The sequence below is a fragment of the Haemorhous mexicanus genome, chromosome Z (assembly GCF_027477595.1).
Source record: "Haemorhous mexicanus isolate bHaeMex1 chromosome Z, bHaeMex1.pri, whole genome shotgun sequence".
Lineage (NCBI taxonomy): Eukaryota > Metazoa > Chordata > Aves > Passeriformes > Fringillidae > Haemorhous > Haemorhous mexicanus.
This window is the reverse complement of record NC_082381.1, coordinates 27725351-27743046: the sequence shown is the minus strand read 5'-3', so window position 1 is coordinate 27743046 and position 17696 is coordinate 27725351. Positions and strand designations below refer to the sequence as shown.

General features: G+C 43.5%; 1 protein-coding gene across 1 annotated transcript in view; it reads left to right on the top strand.

Annotated features, from left to right (window-relative positions):
* GRIN3A (glutamate ionotropic receptor NMDA type subunit 3A) overlaps window positions 1-17696 on the top strand; it is a 68309-nt gene that overhangs the window by 39973 nt on the left and 10640 nt on the right. Inside the window, exons 4-6 of the mRNA XM_059836481.1 lie at window positions 7233-7378; window positions 9184-9299; window positions 11437-11588. Coding sequence (XP_059692464.1) covers window positions 7233-7378; window positions 9184-9299; window positions 11437-11588 — 414 coding nt within the window. The remainder of the gene's footprint in view (window positions 1-7232; window positions 7379-9183; window positions 9300-11436; window positions 11589-17696) is intronic.

Sequence of the window (17696 nt, the reverse complement as noted above, 5' to 3'; positions counted from 1 at the left end):
TTACAGAGCTTTCTTCACTGCCCAGCACTTGAATCATCAGGGCAACCCTCAGAAATTAACCACGGACTTGAGTCCCCAGTTTCATCCCTGAGCTGAACAGCTTTTCCAGCACACGAAAGAGCAGAGGAGATCTTACATTTAATTATCAGTGCTCACACAGGGACCATGAGCACAAAGATTCATATTTTCGAGCAGAGACCTAAGTCACAGTTTCCTTTCAGGCATTCCCTTGTTGCAGAAGAGAATGAACTGCCAGCAGTGGACTCTGCACTTGTGTCCACATTGAAGCTGCTCATTGACTTCAGTGCAGCTGTCAGGTTTTATGCCAGCTAATGACCTGTCTGAGCTGGATTCAAAGTGACAGAATTTTAAGGAAATCTGTCATTATCCTGACAAGGAAAGAATGAACTCCGCCGACACTTTTCGCAGCAGAGAGGCGAAAGCGTTGATTCAAATGCATTCTGCAAACACCCTCTCCTGGAGGGCCTGGGAACGTCTCAGCTTCCGCAGCCTGAACACGTAGGACAGTTCCTGATCAAAACCTCCACTTCCAGAAGTTGAGCTGTGAATTTTCATCTGCTAAAATCTGAAATTCATGTGCTTCACTGTGAATAATTTTCTTTCATCTCCCTCTGCACCCCATAAATATTCACTAGTTAGTTTCACTAGTTAGTTTTCAACAACTCCTGCAGATAAGAAGGGAAAGCCCATGAATAGTTTTATATTGGTTTGTGGTTGGGATTTTTTTTTATTACTATTATTTCTTTTGTTCATTTTCCCCTGAAATTTTGCTTATTTCTTCCGATTGCTTATTTTTTCTCACTGGGCTATGGGAAATCTATTGGTGGCTGGAAAACCACCTAAATGTGTGGGTTACATAAGATGAAGTAAAATACTATTGCTTTATGTGTAAGAGACAGAAAGGTCGTTGTAAAACAGAAGATTTCTAAAACCACGTCAGTCCTTTAACTAATGCTGTCTTTCTCTAGTGATTAGGAGCTGAAACTGAGCAGATTTTTAAGATTCTGCCAGGCAGCAGTTGCCTGGCAGAGATCACGCTGGCAATTCTGCTGATACACAAGGTGCCCATTAAACACTGCACTTGGTGTTATGACAGGTAACCAGCACTGTTGAGGAAGCAAGCTACTAAAACCTTTTGCACCATAGTTTTTCCTCAGAAGTTGTTATAAAATTTAGGAAAGTGCTTTCAGCCATGTTTCTCATTTCTATATCCTATTTAAATTTTAAAACACCTTTATAGGTAGTGGTGAAAGCTAAATCCACATTAGCTCTGTCACTGAAGTGAGTGGTCACTGGCACTGCCCTCAGCTACATGCTGGGTTGCCTTTTTCGCATTTCCAGCAAAAAAATAGTTCATGGAGTTGAATTTGGGCACTGAAGAGACCAAGAGAATGAATGATGAAATGCTTCTTGTCAGTTGAGATCATGATTAGAAATGGAGTTCCCAAAGCATTTTTCCTGCGGTCCCATCTCGCAGAACAGTTCTCAGCCAGAGTCAGTGAGGCAGCTGCTGCACCCCATCAATCAATTTTCTAGATTTCAGTTACATCATTGCTTGTAGAAAACAGCCACAATTTCCCTTCCCAATAGCTGCTCTGTTTAGATGTTCCTTGTCTCCTTGCAGGTCCTAGAAAGCTCCATACGCAGGCAATATTGTACTGCCTCCTTTTGTGGACCTGAGACCATAATTTTCTGTACCTGGGTTCTTATTGCAAAAATAAATGGGATGTAAACCTCAAAATTATACTAAACGAAACCAGGGCATCAAGGGGGGGAAAAGTCCTTGGGGTAAATAATTTGGTTTTGCCAAACTGAAATGTCATACAAAAGCCAGAACCAGCTAGAAAGACCTCAAAACCCCGCAGTCCCACAGCCTTGAGTGTGCTAAAGTTAATTGCTGCATTTTCAGTTTTAAATCCCAACCTGCACTGGAGATTTCTGGGCCTGTTTCCTTTCAAGTTGGCATCTAGGTGTTCTCCCCAACTGACAGCATTGAGTGCAATGGCAATGCATTACATAAAATGGAATGTGCCAAGTTATGCAAAACCCCTGTCATTCAGGATTGTGTTTTCCTGTTTCTGCTGCTGTGGTTTCATCACATTGATGTTTATCATGTTGGTGTTTTCATGCATAATTGGCACCCCAAGCCATAGATGTATGCAGATGCCCCATTCGTCTCAACATCTTCCCAAATAAAACAAGTTCTCCACTTCCCACTCAGCAGATGTTTTAACAACAGCAGACAGAAACCAAGGAGATCTGGAAGTAAGGGGCCAAGCTGAGGGAACTGGTTGCTGCAGTGTTTGCTTTCAGCAGCAAGAAGCACAAACATCATTTGTCTGGGAGCACCATGTTATGCAAGGCACAGAAGACTCTGAGAAGTCCCAAAGCTTGTCCTGGCACTGTCAGAGAAGTTGGATGCACTGTAAAGCTCTGGTGTTTTCTTAAACAACCCTCCCTGTCTCAAGGGACCCAACAGCCATTTCACCTCCTCAGTGCTTGGCAGCATTCACATTTCCCTTTGTTTTCTTAGACAGTGCCTCTTGTTTGTTTCCTTACCCATGATACATTTTCTTCAGCAGTGAGACTCCTTCTTGGAAATGCTGGGCACAATCCATGTGTCCTACAGTAGATACTGTCCTGAGGAGTCACAGGGACAGCAGTGTTCACAGGGACACCAGTTCCAGAAATCACAGCTCTCTAGCCTTTCTCCTGCATCTTCATCCTCCACTTCCCAGCAGCATGCCCTAGTCCTTCCTCTCAAGATTGCTGCCTTCACAGAAGATGGGACATGCTCCTGAGCCATCCATCCCTGTCCTGTGCAGCAAGATCTTCTGGTCTTGGCATCCCACAGCCCTGAACCTGTAAAATCCAAGTACTCAGTGCTCAAGACAAGTCTTCAGGCCCCTCTGGCTCCATGTCTCACTCATCTCTTGAGTCTGCCCCAAACTCTAAACCAGGTCCAAATGGGATATCACCACGTGCATCATCACAACTTCACATGCAACAGCTTCCTCACAGTAGAGTATGGAGCTGGTTCTAAAAGTTGGGGTGCACCTAAAGAATGGCCCCTCATGGTATACACCATTGCTTCAGGTATAAAACAGTTCACTGATACGAAATCCATGATCTCCAGTATTTGAGATGCAAAAACTATGCTGTTGTCTGCTGGAGCTGTCACCCTTTTTTTGGAGAGCCGCTAACCCAGCACTAAACAAGTTTTTAACCCCTTTTAGCTTCTAACAAATAAAATATTAAAATACATTAGCAGTTAATAGCTTTTGTCATAGCTACTCAATCGACAGGTTCTTACCCTTGCTGTTGTACTGCCCAGGTTGTTGGTGTTTCCCTGCTGAGCCTCACAGCCAGCTGCAGCTGGCTGCAGTGGCCTTGCCAGATAACACTCAAAGGGCTGGTTGCTTGATAAATGCTAATGGATCTTGAGAAGAGAGGTCCAGGGAAAATCTCACCAAAAGAGTTGTCAGGCATTGGAACAGGCTGCCCAGGGAAGCAGTGAAGTCATGATCCATAGAGGAGTTTAAGAGACTCGTGGATGTGGCTCTTGGGGACATATTTTAGTGATGGACTCAGCAGTGTTGGGTTAGTGGTTGGGGTCTGATCTTTAGGGTCTTTTAAGCCTTAATGATTCTGTGATTCAACAATCTGATAGTTAAAGAAATTTAAATATCCTTATTTGACATGCTGCTATTTTGCAATATCTGTACCCATGACAATCCTCACATCTCGTTCAATTAATTGTCAAGCCAGGACAATTGTGGTGATGATTTTCTCGGGACAGAGAGTGCATAAACCCCACTTCAGTGTTACCTCAGAGCCTCGTCCAGGTCTGAACAAACCTTGTTCTTTCCACCTCTTACAGCACAGATGTCCAAATTTGGAGGGGCTTTGTAAGGCTGTCAAAATCAAGTGCCTAGAAAACTCATGTCTGGAGATGGATCTGCAGCTATTGCATTCATTTATTTTCAATTCTCCTTGAGTCACCAGCAAACCTCCAGGTGCTCTGGATACAAAAGTGTCAGCATTTCCTAGTGCCCTTTACCAGCTTTGTGGTGGTTATTCGCCTCTGACACTGAGTGTTGAATCAAGAAACACAGTATATACACAGAAATAGAGAATCCAGATAGCAGAAATTACTCTGATTTATACCGCTGTTTCTTCCAGTAAGCTGGTCTTTATATTTGCAATTACTGGTATAAATGAAAGTAACTGCCTCCCCTGAATTACAAGTTTTTTTTTAAAAAATGCATAGAATCCATTCTTGATTCTTCAAATGCTGATTTTTCAGACTTTATGATTTCTCTGAAGCCCTGGGTATTAACATTCCATTTCTGGTTTATAGAAAACAGAAAGACTCTTTCAGTATAGGGCTTTCAAAGCATAAGACAAGAGATAGAGAGCATGAGAAACAGAAAAGATTAGAAGAAAGAGACAACTAATAAAGCAATATTCAGAGCAAGACTATGGTATTTACCTATCCTGTCAGGACTCAGATATTTGTGGTTTCCATCTTGTCACATAATCTTCCCAGGAGAGGACTACAGAAGGTAAGAAAGCCGCAATGACAAGTGATGAGTCTTGTTCCCATCCTGAAGTTTTTGTCTTCTGTTGAAGCAAGTAACCCTTAGCACTCTAAGCAAATCATCAGTGAAGTACTTTTGGCAGAATTTTGCACTGTCAATCCTCAGAGCTGCAAGCAAACCTTTTCCTCCTGTGGGTAAGCAGCACTTAGAAGAAAACAGAAGTCCTTGAAAGACATAGTGGGTTAAAACAACTGTTAACATTGATCCTTTGTGAAAGGAGTTGATCAAATACAAAGCTGCAGACACACAATGATGCTTAAGAAAAAGCAGAGATTACCAGAAGCAGGTAGAGCACTGGATACAAGGGATAGCTGAACAACCCCCTTGTACAGACTTCCCAAGACTTCCCACCAGGCATATGGTGTTGGATATTAAGCCAGATGGACTTCTGATCTAATGAACATTCCAGTGTTGTCACCATTTGGGGTGAAATTTGACAGCGTGCCCAACACAAAGCAAAGCGTGGGCAGTTCTCAGCAAAGGATTTAGGATAGAAAATTGCATGGAGGTGCAGCTTACAGTTTTTGTAGCAGCCTTTCTCATTCAGGCTTAAAAGTTTAGCCAAATGCAGACATTGGTGACAGTCTGAGTGAGAGATGCATGCCAGTGAAGACTTTATCTGCAGATCAGATGTTGCACTGCAGTTGGCATCACTAGGTGGGCCACTAACTTCACAACAAGCACCTAAGTTGATTTGGAAAATGCCAGTGTGATTCAGTGTTGGGTCTTAATGGGGGTTTCAGTCTCTTCAGTGAAAGTGCCAAGAAATAAAACTTAAAAAAAAATAGTCCTGGCTGTGGCGATGATCTTCTTGGGACAGAGAGTGCACGAACCTCACTCCAAGTTCCTTCTTTAAGCAGGTCATCTTCAGTGTCTCAAGACTGGGGCTGGCAGCATTGTGCTGGAAGTCTCCACGATGTATTGCCGAGCCCAGCTCCTGTTATTTATGTCTTCTGGCACCTGAATGCTGCTCCCACACTCCCAGGCAAGAATATTTCCCTCTGTGCCCACAGTCCTTCTGGCACAGCACTATGGCCAGCTCCAGATGGAGGCACACCCTGCATTGCTTGTCCCACAGCCATCTACACCAGAAAACATTAAAAAAAAAACAAAAACAAAAAACCCAAAAACAAAGCAACAGCAACAAAAACCCAAACAAACAAACTAAAAACCCAACAGGACTCTCCCTCCATACCCACAGACTTGGAATTAGTTGCAGGTCTCATTCCTGGGTTGCAACACAGGGACCAGATCAGCAGACCACAAGGTGGTAAACACCTACCCACTTTAATTTTCAATTTCAGGTAAAAATTACCAGAAATACAGAATGTTCATAGCTTCCATGACAGCAGAAACACCATCCAAATGACCTTCTTCTGTTCCTTTTCAGACTAAACTGGGTGACAGTGAGTTTGCATCCTACCTTTGCCATTCTTAAACTACAGACACTTTTATCCATGGGGTCTTTGAAGAGAAGACTGGGAAAGGTTTTTTTATGGCTTTGTGCTGCCCTGCACTCTGTTCTGCTTAGATGATAATGCAGAGGCCAGATGGACTGACAGAATGCTTCTTTGCTAGGTCTTTGCCAAGCAGAGCATGGCTGTGGTGAGATCATCTTTGCAAGCTGCTGTGATGTCCATGAGCTTCCTGGGAAGCAAATACATCATCACTGCTTCAGCCTTAGCTCTGTTTGGCTTCCTGTGCTCTGAAAACTTGGCCTGTTAGAGGCTGGTGGATTGCTGAAGGCTTTTTAATTAGTGTGGCTTGACAGCACTTGGCCAGCTCAAGGAAGTGCTTGGTGTAGTGGAAGATGCTGCATGACTCCTCCATGGTAGCTTGAGACTTCCCCCAGGAGTCACTAGATGCTCCAAAGGCAAACAGAAACTTCATGAGGAGGGGTCTGTGAAACCTGAACTGGGCTCCTTGGGGCTGCAGACTATGGAGTCAGTTCGGAGAAATGCAGGGCACAGAGCTGCAAAAAGACTCTCTGTGTGTATATCCATGGGCCGTGCAAAGGGGAATTCTCCCTCCTCCCTGCCAGGGGAGACTGAAAGGTGACTTTTTGGTGACCTTTCAGTCCTCAGTTTGTCTGTGAGCATTGGCAACCAAAACTGTGATGTGGTGTCTAGACTTCTAGAAATGAACTGGGGAGGCTACCCTTCTGCAGAAGGATAAATTTTGTCCCTAAGGACAAAGTAAAACATTCTGACAAAACAAATCTAGGCTGTGTGTCCTTCGCTGGATACCCAGAGCCCACAAAGTGGATTCTAGCCAGCCCAGTGGCTTCTCATAGCAGTTCCTGAAACACTGTCTGTTCTAGAGACAAATAATCCCAAAAAATACCTACATTTGGGTGTTCAGGGTGTCTCATGGAGATTATTTTCAGAATTTGAAGAAAACCCTGAGTGTACACAGACAGGCTATTTAGCCACCTGGTAAGTCTTTCCAGGCTTTTCCTGGGGGGTGGGAAGCTGCCTGCAGGAGAACACCCAGAGAGGCAGGCCCACGAATGCCGAAGATTTCTGAGGAAGTGTCGGCACAGTAGGGCCGAGACACCAGATGTGAAGGGAGGCAAATGGCTCTGCTAATCCTCTCCTGTGCTCCCCTCAGCTCCACCACCCGTCCCAGGGGTTCCGGTTCGGCACGGTGCGGGAGAGCAGCGCCGAGGACTACGTGAGGCAGAGCTTCCCGGAGATGCACGAGTACATGCGGCGCTACAACGTCCCTGCCACCACCGACGGCGTAGCCTACCTGAAGTGAGCCCCTGCAAACAGCACCACACCTGCCCCCGGGCCCCTGGTCATGATCTGGTTATTAAAATTGTTAAGGGAGATGCTCGGATTAAGGGAAAACGAGGCTAAAGTCAATAGTAGGATTTTATTTAACAGCAAATGTGTGTGTGAGAGAGAGAGAGAGAAAGATAGTGACAGAGAGAAATTTGTAGAAAAGATCACCACTCCATGGATGCCATGTCCCACCGATCCTCTCCTTCCCAGTGCAGAGGGTCCCACAAAACACGGGAGTTCAATGGATTAACACACATTTATGGTGTTAAAACCCTTACCACCTCTTTAGGCAGGTCTTGTTCTTATTTCTGCATTTGTCCATAGAGGGTAAAAATCATCAGCTTTGCTTCCATTGGTGGTACTCTCTAGTATTGCTTGTGCCATGATACTGCTTTGTCTGGCATGAAGCAAAGTACTGATGATCTGTGCTCTGCTTGAAAAGACAAAAGTGTATCCCAGCTGCTTCTTGTAGCCTTTGTCTTTGTATAGAAAGAGAACTGGGGGAAAAAAATGCAGTGTAGACCATCACCTTGAATGGCGATGTGGAGGAATGCCCACCTGGGTGTGGGGGTGCCGTCAGGTGAGGGCAGTGTATAAACCCCTGGCAAGTTCCTGAGCTTGGGAGCCCTTCATCAGGCAGGGAGAAACATTCAGAAAAAAAACATCCAGTCAAAGCAAAAGCTGCCAACGAGGTTCCTCAGTGTGGTGGGAGGAAAGGAGGTTCTCAGAGAGGAACCTTAATTTATCTTTAAAATTAATAAAAGAAGCACTAGACTGGTAAAAAGTAATAAAAGTAATAATAAAGTAATTACTAAAAAAGTAATTAGGGAATCGTGGTGTCAGTGTACCTCAGAGTTATTTGTGCTTAACAGTATGGGAGGCACACAGCTCTTCCAGGAAACATGGGAGGTGGTAACAACCCTGAAATCATTGATTCATTTTATCTTAAAAGTTGCCTGGCAGATGGCCTGAGAACTTTTCACCAGAAGTTTTTTCCTGCTGTTTCCTGTTCATATATTTTCCTCCAGATCCATCCTGTTGATAATTAAGACACATGTCAGTTCTTTAGGTCACACTGGAGTAAATGGATTGAAATCAATGAAGTAATCACATCGGGAGAACACTCAGACTTTTAAGGGGACAGGAATGGAGGGTGCAGTCCTGGGGTCAGATGAGAAGAGGCACTGCAGCTGTTCTTTTGTGTCATTATTTTTATCCAAACATGCTGTTCAGAAATGATTATTTTAGTAAAATTCAGTCATTGTGTTCATGAAGACAACACAAGGAAAAGATAGATTTCCTTCCTTGGGTGAAGGAAATAATTTACCTCATATTCAAGGAGAAAGGAGGAGAAATACCTTTGAATAAGTTATCCTTCTGGGTTTTTGTTCTAAAATCGCCCAAGTTTAACATCACAAAGAAAAAAAGACAGCAACAGTACTTTATCAGTTTTTGATCTTCTCCATTAAAGCCTTGTGCCACTTTCAATTGAGTAAAAGTCCAACATTTTGCAGTGATTTTTGTCTTTCAGAACAATAGTATTTTGTGGGAGCAAAACAAGTCCTAAACACACTAACTGCTTTTAATGCACAAAGTTTGCATTTCATGCACAATTCCATCCTTCAAAATACAAATCAGTTTTCAGTTTAAGTGCAGATGTGCAAATAGCAGTCCCTGTTTTCATACAGTAATTTTCCAGAAAACTGCATAGACAAATGTTCAGTGTCACTTAGGCAGTGAAGTGATTGTGTTTCTGACTTTGGTGTTGAATACAGGCACGATCCAGAGAAACTTGATGCCTTCATCATGGATAAAGCACTGTTAGATTATGAAGTGTCAATAGATGCTGACTGCAAGCTCCTAACTGTGGGAAAACCCTTTGCCATTGAAGGTAATATCCGGTTTTATAACGCACCGCTCTGTTCCTCATGTGCTGAATTTGCTTTGTTGTGCTGTGGTATTCTCAGTGAAAGTATGGAGGTGAAACTGAGGACCCCTTGAGGATTATGACAAAATCCTCAGTGACTGAGCAGAACAAAAGCTCCAGCCTTTTCTTCCGTTTTGGGTTTTGTTGTTTGGTTTTTTTGGTTTTTTTTGGTTTTTTTGATCTTGTATCAGTTTTACCACCTGTTTCCAGGCCAGGTTGAGTGGAACTTTGAGCAGCTTGGTCTAGTGGAAGATCCCCACGGCAGGCATTGGAATGAAAAGTTGTTTAAGGTCTCTTCCAACCCAAACCATGCTGTGATTCTATGATCTGTTGCCATGCTCTATATAGAAATTATTCCAAGTGCTCAGACAGTGTGTCTCCAGACAAGTAGGAGGCAGAGTCCATTTCCCTGCTCACCATGAAATAAAGAGGACCCTGAAATGAAGCTTCTTTTCTGCCGGCTCTTTGTTGACTTGTGTTTAAAACCCAGCTCAAAATGAGGTTCTGCAGTTTCTCTCTCATCTGAAACAGGCAAATACTGTTCTCATTTTAAAGGTCAGTTCAAGAATCCCACTGAATCTATAGGTAATTGAGAAGGGAGCCTGCCCTAGTGCTTGGCCTCCTGCTGCCTTGAGAAATTAGCAAGGACAGCCCAGAAGGCAGCCTGCAAGCAAGGCTGATGTGAAGCTGCTTCCAGGACGGATAAGCACATGGGCAGCAGACTTTAGAAACCACTTTTGTGATAGATGGACAGTGCAAAGGACTGGTGCTTCCACTTTTCTCCCCTCCAAGGGGAATAGCTCCAGCTGCTCCCATCACACAGTAAAACAACCTCCTTCAGAAACCTGATAAATCCCTCTCAGAAAGGTCAGCTCTGCTGAAATAAAACCAGAAGCTTTCACCATTTCAAATCAAGTAGATTAGATTTCAATATAGAAAAAGAAACAAACAAATAGACACTGAACTGTATGATTTTGGATGAGTGGACTTTCTTCACATCACCCAATTACAAAAAAGTATGCTGAAAATGTGATATTTATGAGTCCTAGCTGTGCTAACTCTGAAACAAGTCCTCTGATGGGAGCAAATTTATCCAGGTGGAATTACAGGCACAATGTAAAAAACTCAGCAGCAAGGGAGAAGCATTGAAGGAACAGTTATCACCTCATCACTCGTTAAAAAGTGAGCCACTGTCCTGGAAAATTCAGCACTTGTCTGCTTGTGAGAGTTTTTTTGTTTCTTCCTCTGTTGTTGTGGGTGGCTTTAAGGAGACAGTCTGAAATTCTGAATTCTGAACTGAAAAACAAAAATCCACAGTGGACTAGAAATTAATCTCTGCAGGCAATTGGCATGCAACTGCTTGTCTTCGAGGGAGCAGTTGTATTTGTTTAGAATTTCTGAAGTCAAACCCCAGATTCTGCAAATAAAAGTAGCACATTCAGAGTTACTGAATTCATTTTCACTTACACTAAGTCCTTTACCCGCACTTTAACATGGTGAAAGACAACACAGTGCTAAAAACTGCATTTATTAGTATCTGAAAGTCCCTGTCAGTGCCAGAGCAGAAGTGCACTAACTGAAAGCATAGCCCCCGGGCTTTAAATTGCTGTGTAAAAACAATGCAGATGGCTCCTGTATATATTTACATGCATACAGCTCCTCATCAGAAAGAAAATGTCACATCTGACACCACAGTCACATCCACTGCTCTAACAATGCAAGGGGATCACAGAATTATTTATGTAACATTGAGGCCCTTTTGCATTGCTGAAATAATCCAAGACAAGGGCATGAAAAGGTCTGTGTTTCTAGAGAAAATGTTTATTAATCCATTGTCTCCATTTTACGTTTTTGGAATCTCCAGTTTTACATATTTCTTGTGTGGCCATAATCATGTTGAATTTGCCTATTCTCTTTATATTGGGTGACTTTATTTTGCACCAAGAAAGGTCTGGTCTCAGCATTCTCAGACCACAGTAAGCCAGGTTTAAGCTGGCCGGGTGAAACAGAGTGCCAGCTTGCTCTTCCATGCTGAAATGAACATACTTCAGCAAAAACCAAACAAGAAAGAGAGAGATGATTGCACTGTTCTCCCTTCTAGGATATGGCATTGGTCTTCCCCCTAACTCTCCACTCACCTCAAACATCTCTGACCTGATCAGCCAGTACAAATCCCACGGCTTCATGGATGTTCTGCACGACAAGTGGTACAAGGTCGTTCCCTGTGGAAAACGAAGCTTCGCCGTCACGGAGGTAAGCAGTGAACTCGGGTCACCTAAGTGAGGCTTTGTGCAAGCTGACAATTACTTCTCCTCATTCCCAATGGCATGTCCACATGGCAGGGATGGCTGGCAGCTGAAGGGAAGGAGGAGGCTTCAAAGGCAAGGGCTGCTGACCCAGGCAGCAGTCAGGGCAGAGCAGGAGGGGGGCTGTGGGGGTCAGTGGGGCTGTGCTGCTGAGTGAGGCACCAGGGAGCTCCTCTGGAGACAAGCAGGGCATGAAGAGGGCAGTAAAAATCATGATCTGGTATATTTCATAGCAAACCTGTCTGATTCTGATTCCACTCAACTGTGTGTGGATCACCATCCACAGAGAGAGGGGGAGCTCAGGACATCCTGAATTTTTAATGCACCCTGACCACTTTCAAACATGGGTGGCAGCTACCTGTACCAAAGATAGGATTCCAGGCTAGAAACGGTCTGCTAACACACCATGCCAAGAAGGGAGGGAAAGTAGGTCTCACTTCATGTAGATGTATGAGAAAATGGAAGTAAATCTTCATGGATGCCCATCCAAGTACCACATCAGAGGACTTACGCCATTATTTATGAGAAAAAGATAACTCTTACCAGAATAGCAGTTTTTCCTCAAGTTCCCTAGACTGTCAAGTGAAAAAATAAGATAAAGTATTGAAGAATCAAAAGCATCAGCAATGTGTGAAGCTCATAGTATACTCTTTTAGCTGAAGGTCTTCCAGGAGGGATAGGTTATGTATTCTCACAGGTACAAGACACTTAGAACTCTCCTGTCTCCTTCTCAGACTGTTCAGCCAAATGCCAAACACACACTAGATGTTCCCTAAGGAAGTGGCAGCATTCTCCTATTGAAGAGAAGCTCAGTTTCCTGGGCTCTGACTCCCACTTTTCAATGGTCAGCTGCAAGCCTCTGGCTGCTGACTAAATCACTACAAAGTTAGCATTTTTTAGAGATACGACAAAGCAAATCTTTATTTGGCATTTTTAATACATAATTTGTTGGGGTATTTCTGCAGGTCTTACTACATTCTTTACTTTTTCATTACAGTTGTGTCAATAGGAAATAAATTATATTTTAGCATCAGACATTCATAGAAGAAAATTCAATTTATTTTTATCCAACTTACTCATTTTTTCTTTCTTTTTTTATGTGATTAATCCAATACATGAAAGCAAACTTAAACAGAAGTGTGTATTCACTTCTCTTTCTGATTGAGCTTATCTGAAGATTGTATTATCACCTAAAAAGGAAATTGTCTTTTTAAAATAGCAGTTTCTTCAATGACTTCTTGTTACTCTACATTTTAACAAGTCTTTTGAATTAAGTCTCAGAAATTTACAAGGTGGTAATGTTATAAATTACCTAAACGTTGCTTAAATCTCAAAACTCTTACAGCAGAGAAAACTTACCTTCCTGATAATTCCCTAGTGACGTGACACAAGGAGCTTCTTCTGATCATGTCTTACCCCACATTCATCTGGGGCTGTATGCTCTCTAATCTTAGTCATAGATTAAATTCCAGTCAAAAGAACAATTTTATTTAGTACTGGTTTACTCTCAGAACATATGGTTGCTTCTTTAAGTCTGTGGAGTGAGGTGCTTAGATCCCCTGGGAGGGGCATGAAATGATAAACTGGGCTGCAGAAGTATTAGAACCTGAGCAATACCTACCTACAAAAATTGTAAATAGATGTACATATATGGGGGTCCTTGTTTAAAATGTTACCAAGAGAGGTGCATGATCAACACAAGATTCCTCAAGGCCAACCAACAAAGGGAGAGGAGGTGGGGCAAAAATCTGCTACAGTCTGAAAAGAAAATTCAGGTTTTGCCCTTGAATAGTCCCATGGAATTCCTTTGGGGTTTTTTTTCACTATCGAATAGGTTTTAACCACAGGATTTATGGGAGGCCTTAAGCATGGTGTGACAGATGGAGGACATGTTATGCTTTAACACAATTGAATCTTTTAGCATCACCTCCCTGCGAAGCCCAGAAAGAAGGCCAGGTGTAGCTGCTCCCAGGCTAGTTGTTTGACCATAGTCCTTATTCCATCTTCAGTTGCACTAACTCAACATGCACAGCTGAGTTTTTTGTTCAGAAACTAAAGTCCAACAAGTTGGTTCAGGTGTGTGAACTGAAGGACTCAGTTCATGGAGTCCAACAAGGCCAAGTGCAAGGTCCTGCACCTGGGTTGGGGCAATGCCAAGCACAGATACAGGCAGGCACAAATACAGAACAGATTGAGAGCAGCCCTGGGGAGAAGGACTTGGGGCTTTGGTGGATTAGAAGCTCAAGATGCCTTGGCGATGTGCTCTGGCAGCCCAGAAAGCCAAAGATGTCTTGGGCTGCATCACTAAAAGTGTGGGCAGGAGGTCGAGGGAGGGGATTGTGCCCCTCTGCTCACTCCGGTGAGACCCCACCTGCAGAGCTGCATCCAGCTCTGGGATCCTGAGCATAAGAAGGATGTGGCAGTGTTGGAGGAAATCCAGAGGAGACCACAAAGGTAATCAGAGGGCCTCTGCTCTGGACCCAGACTGGGAGAGTTTGGGGTGCTCATCTGGAGAAGAGGAGGCTCCAGGGAGACCTTAGAGCCCCTTCCTGTGCTTAACTGCGATCCAAGAGAGCTGAAGAGGGACTTGGACACGGGATGGAGTAACAAGATAAGGGGAATGGCTTTAGACTGAAAGAGGTAAGTTGAGAGGAGATAAAAGTCAAAATTGAAACATTTAGGTGGTGAGGCCCTGACAGAAGTTGCCTAGAGAAGCTGCAGCTACCCCACCCCTGAAAGTGTCCCAGGCCAGGTGGGACAGGGCTTGGAGGAACCTGGTCTGGTGGTTGGTATCCCTGCCCAGGGCAGGGGCTTGAAACTAGATGGTCTGTAAGGTCTCTCCAAAACCACACTATTCTAGGATTCTCTGAATCTAAAAAGTCACTGAAAGACCCTTATGCAATCAGCAAGTGAGCAGAAGCAGTCTTTCAAGTCAGTGCCACTTGTGGTGTAAGCTCTGCTAACTCCAGATCTTAATTTTCCTGAGTTGCCTCACTTTTAATGCATCTCCCACATGCACCCCCTCTTCTTCATCCATTCCTTTTGGCCGAGAACTTGCAGATTTTAGAATGTGTGATTTCTTAGTTGGGAGAAATTTACTTAACAGCCAAGCAGCAAACCCTCTCCAAAGTACAGGTTCCCCACTGTTAAAGCAAGAAGCATGGGAATTAGTCTTGGACTTACCTTTATGTTGGTTTGTGTCACTTACTCCTGTACAGCCCAAAAATCTCTGTAACTTTACTCCCTGCCCTCAGTCACAGTAGTATTCTACAGATTCACCGAGGAGCAGACAATGCTTAACACAGAAGCAGATGATTCATTTTTTGAAAAAGTCTCAACTTCTCAGTGGGTAGTCATGCACATGGATTATATACCAAAGTGAGACCCAGCAATTGCCTTTTGACAGCAAGAGTAAGGCTTTGTATTCTTCTACACTGTTTTGATAAATTTGGTCTGTGACATGCTGCACCTGCTGACCAAGAGTAATGATGCCAAAATGGGAATATATGTAGGTGAAATACTGATCAGTATAGCCTTTAGATTGGGGGATATCCATCATCCATTTTGGTCATTACCTCTTTAGCTGTGCCTGATTCGTATCCACCTGCCACTCCTGCCCATTGAAGTTAATTTTTCTGTAGATTTGTTTTGAGATCCATCTTCCTACTCACCATTTTTTAGTAATCTTACACTGGGAAATTATATTTCCTGTGGCAGAACTCAACACTAGCTCTTCCCATCTCTCTCTATCTGGCAGTGGATGAACACCTTGCTTATTCTAAACTGCATTTCAAAACAAAGTTGTCCTCAAAAGAAATTATTCAGCTGGGGCTGGAAGGTTTGCAGTGAAAACCTTAAAGCTCTTCAAGCTGGGAAACCAATAAAGATGGTTTATTTTCTGATATTGCAGAGGTCAGAAGTGCTTGACTCTGCTGTTTTATATCAACCTCTCCAGCAAAACCACTTACCCAAGGTATCTGACCCTGACCAGCACCCACTGGATCATTTATGGGGCATGCATCAAACCCAGTCTTGGAAAGAACACTGCAGTGAATTGCACTTTGCCCTCTCCACTCCAGGTAATTGTGGGTGGCAGTGGCTGTTCTTGGTGAGTGCTAGCCTCTTGCAATATTCCTTGAGTACTCTTGGTTTGAAATTGTCATGTTTTAGTTTCAAAGGAATGCCTTTGTGGCCAAATTGCTGAGTTCCCTACTTAGGGTGAAACATGGTGCAGGAGGGATGAGGGATTGACAGAGCTATGTTTGCACATCATATCTGGGCATAATCAATATAATTTGTTTTTATTTTGCATACAGTACACTCAGCTCTTCCTCTACCCTACTGTTATTCTTACTGATGCCTCTTCAGAAGGAGCCAGGCTCTTGGGACTTGCCTTTCCATCCCATTAGCTCCACCCAAGTTCAGAATAGACTGCAGAGAGAAGGTTTTTACAAAGAAGGTGGAAAATCAGAAAGTGAGCAGAATGTTTCCCAGAGGGGTGGTGGATGCCCCATCCCTGAAAGTGTTCAAGCATCCCTGGAGGCATCCAAGGCTCTGAGCAAGCTGGTCTAATTGAATATGGCCCTGCTCATTGTGGGTCAGGTGGACCAGGTGGCCTTGAAAGATCCCTTTCAACTCAAACCAGTCTATGATTCTATGATTTTTGGGAACCAAATATTTCGCAATTTGTGCTTCTGGCAGCAAAGAAGCTTTGGAACTCAACCAGCAGGGCAGCAGGCAGAGTATCCCTGAAAGGCAAAATGCCTGCAGTCAGTGGGTTTGGCTGCTCAGGCCAGGCAGTGATGACCAGGGCAGGGTTTATCAAGACAGTACAAAAAAGAAGAGCCCTTCCTGGTCCATACTTTGGGAGAAGCTAATTAAGTGTACACAATCTTTCACAGCTTTTTAGCTATGTTTTAAAAAATGTTACTGTTGAAACTGTATCTTCTGTTTCACTTGAAAGGTTTGTATTTCTCCTTTTATATTCATAATGATCACAGGACAGCTGGAACTCTAGAACTTAGACTGATTTCCATGTTGACTGGCAGTTCAGTCAGATAACAACCAACACGTGGAATAAAAAAATATATATTGCCACATACCATTATCCCAGCTATTAATATCAAGAACTTGCTGATGCTTCACACAAATGGTATCTAACCTGACATTTAAAATAACAATACCTGGAAGAACACAAACCCTTGCAGCCCAAACTGACCCTGACAGTGGTGATGCTGGGGAAGGCAAAGTGCTCTGAACCTCCTCCCACTGCCTGACAAGTCCATGCTAACAGTGGGGATTGGTCCTTGACCACAGCCTTCCTTCTGATCCAGATGGAAGCCACACAGGAAAAAAAAAAAAATCCTTTCATCTTAGAATCATGGAATAATTTAGGTAGACAAAGACCTCTACAACCAATGAATCCAGCCATTAATGCAGCACTGCCAAGTCCGCCACTAAACTGTGTCCCTAAGTGTCACATTTGTAGGTTTTTTAAATCCATTCACAGATGGTGACTAACCCTCTTTTAATCTCCCATCAGTGGTGGGATCCATTGATGGCTGTTAGCTCTCAAGTTTCTGAAGGAGCTTGCTCAAACTCGCTGGTCTTTGATGATGATCTTGGGCTCAGTATCACTCAAGAGGCACAATCAGACAGTGCCTCATTCATCTTGCCATGATTTCACCCAGTTGTCATCCAGAAAATTGTGCCTTTCTGCTCTTTTTTCTAGTCCCCTTAAAGGTAAACCAATAGTTTCCTCTTTTGTTACACCCATCACCTGACAACTCAACAGTGACTTTTCCAACCTTGAAATTCTGGTTTATGTTTGTCCCTGGTGCACTGCAGGTGTCAAGGGAAGGCCATGCAGACACTTCCAAAAAGGAAAGAAACTGCCCTGTGCTCATAAATAGCAGCTACCCATCAGTCACCTTTCACAGCACCTTGTCGCAAGAGCATGAAAAACAAGCACAAAGAACAGGGAAAAAAGGTTCTGCTGTACCAAGACACTTTTCTCAGTCTGCACATGTGCTGTCTGGGGGGAGAGAGGTGGCCC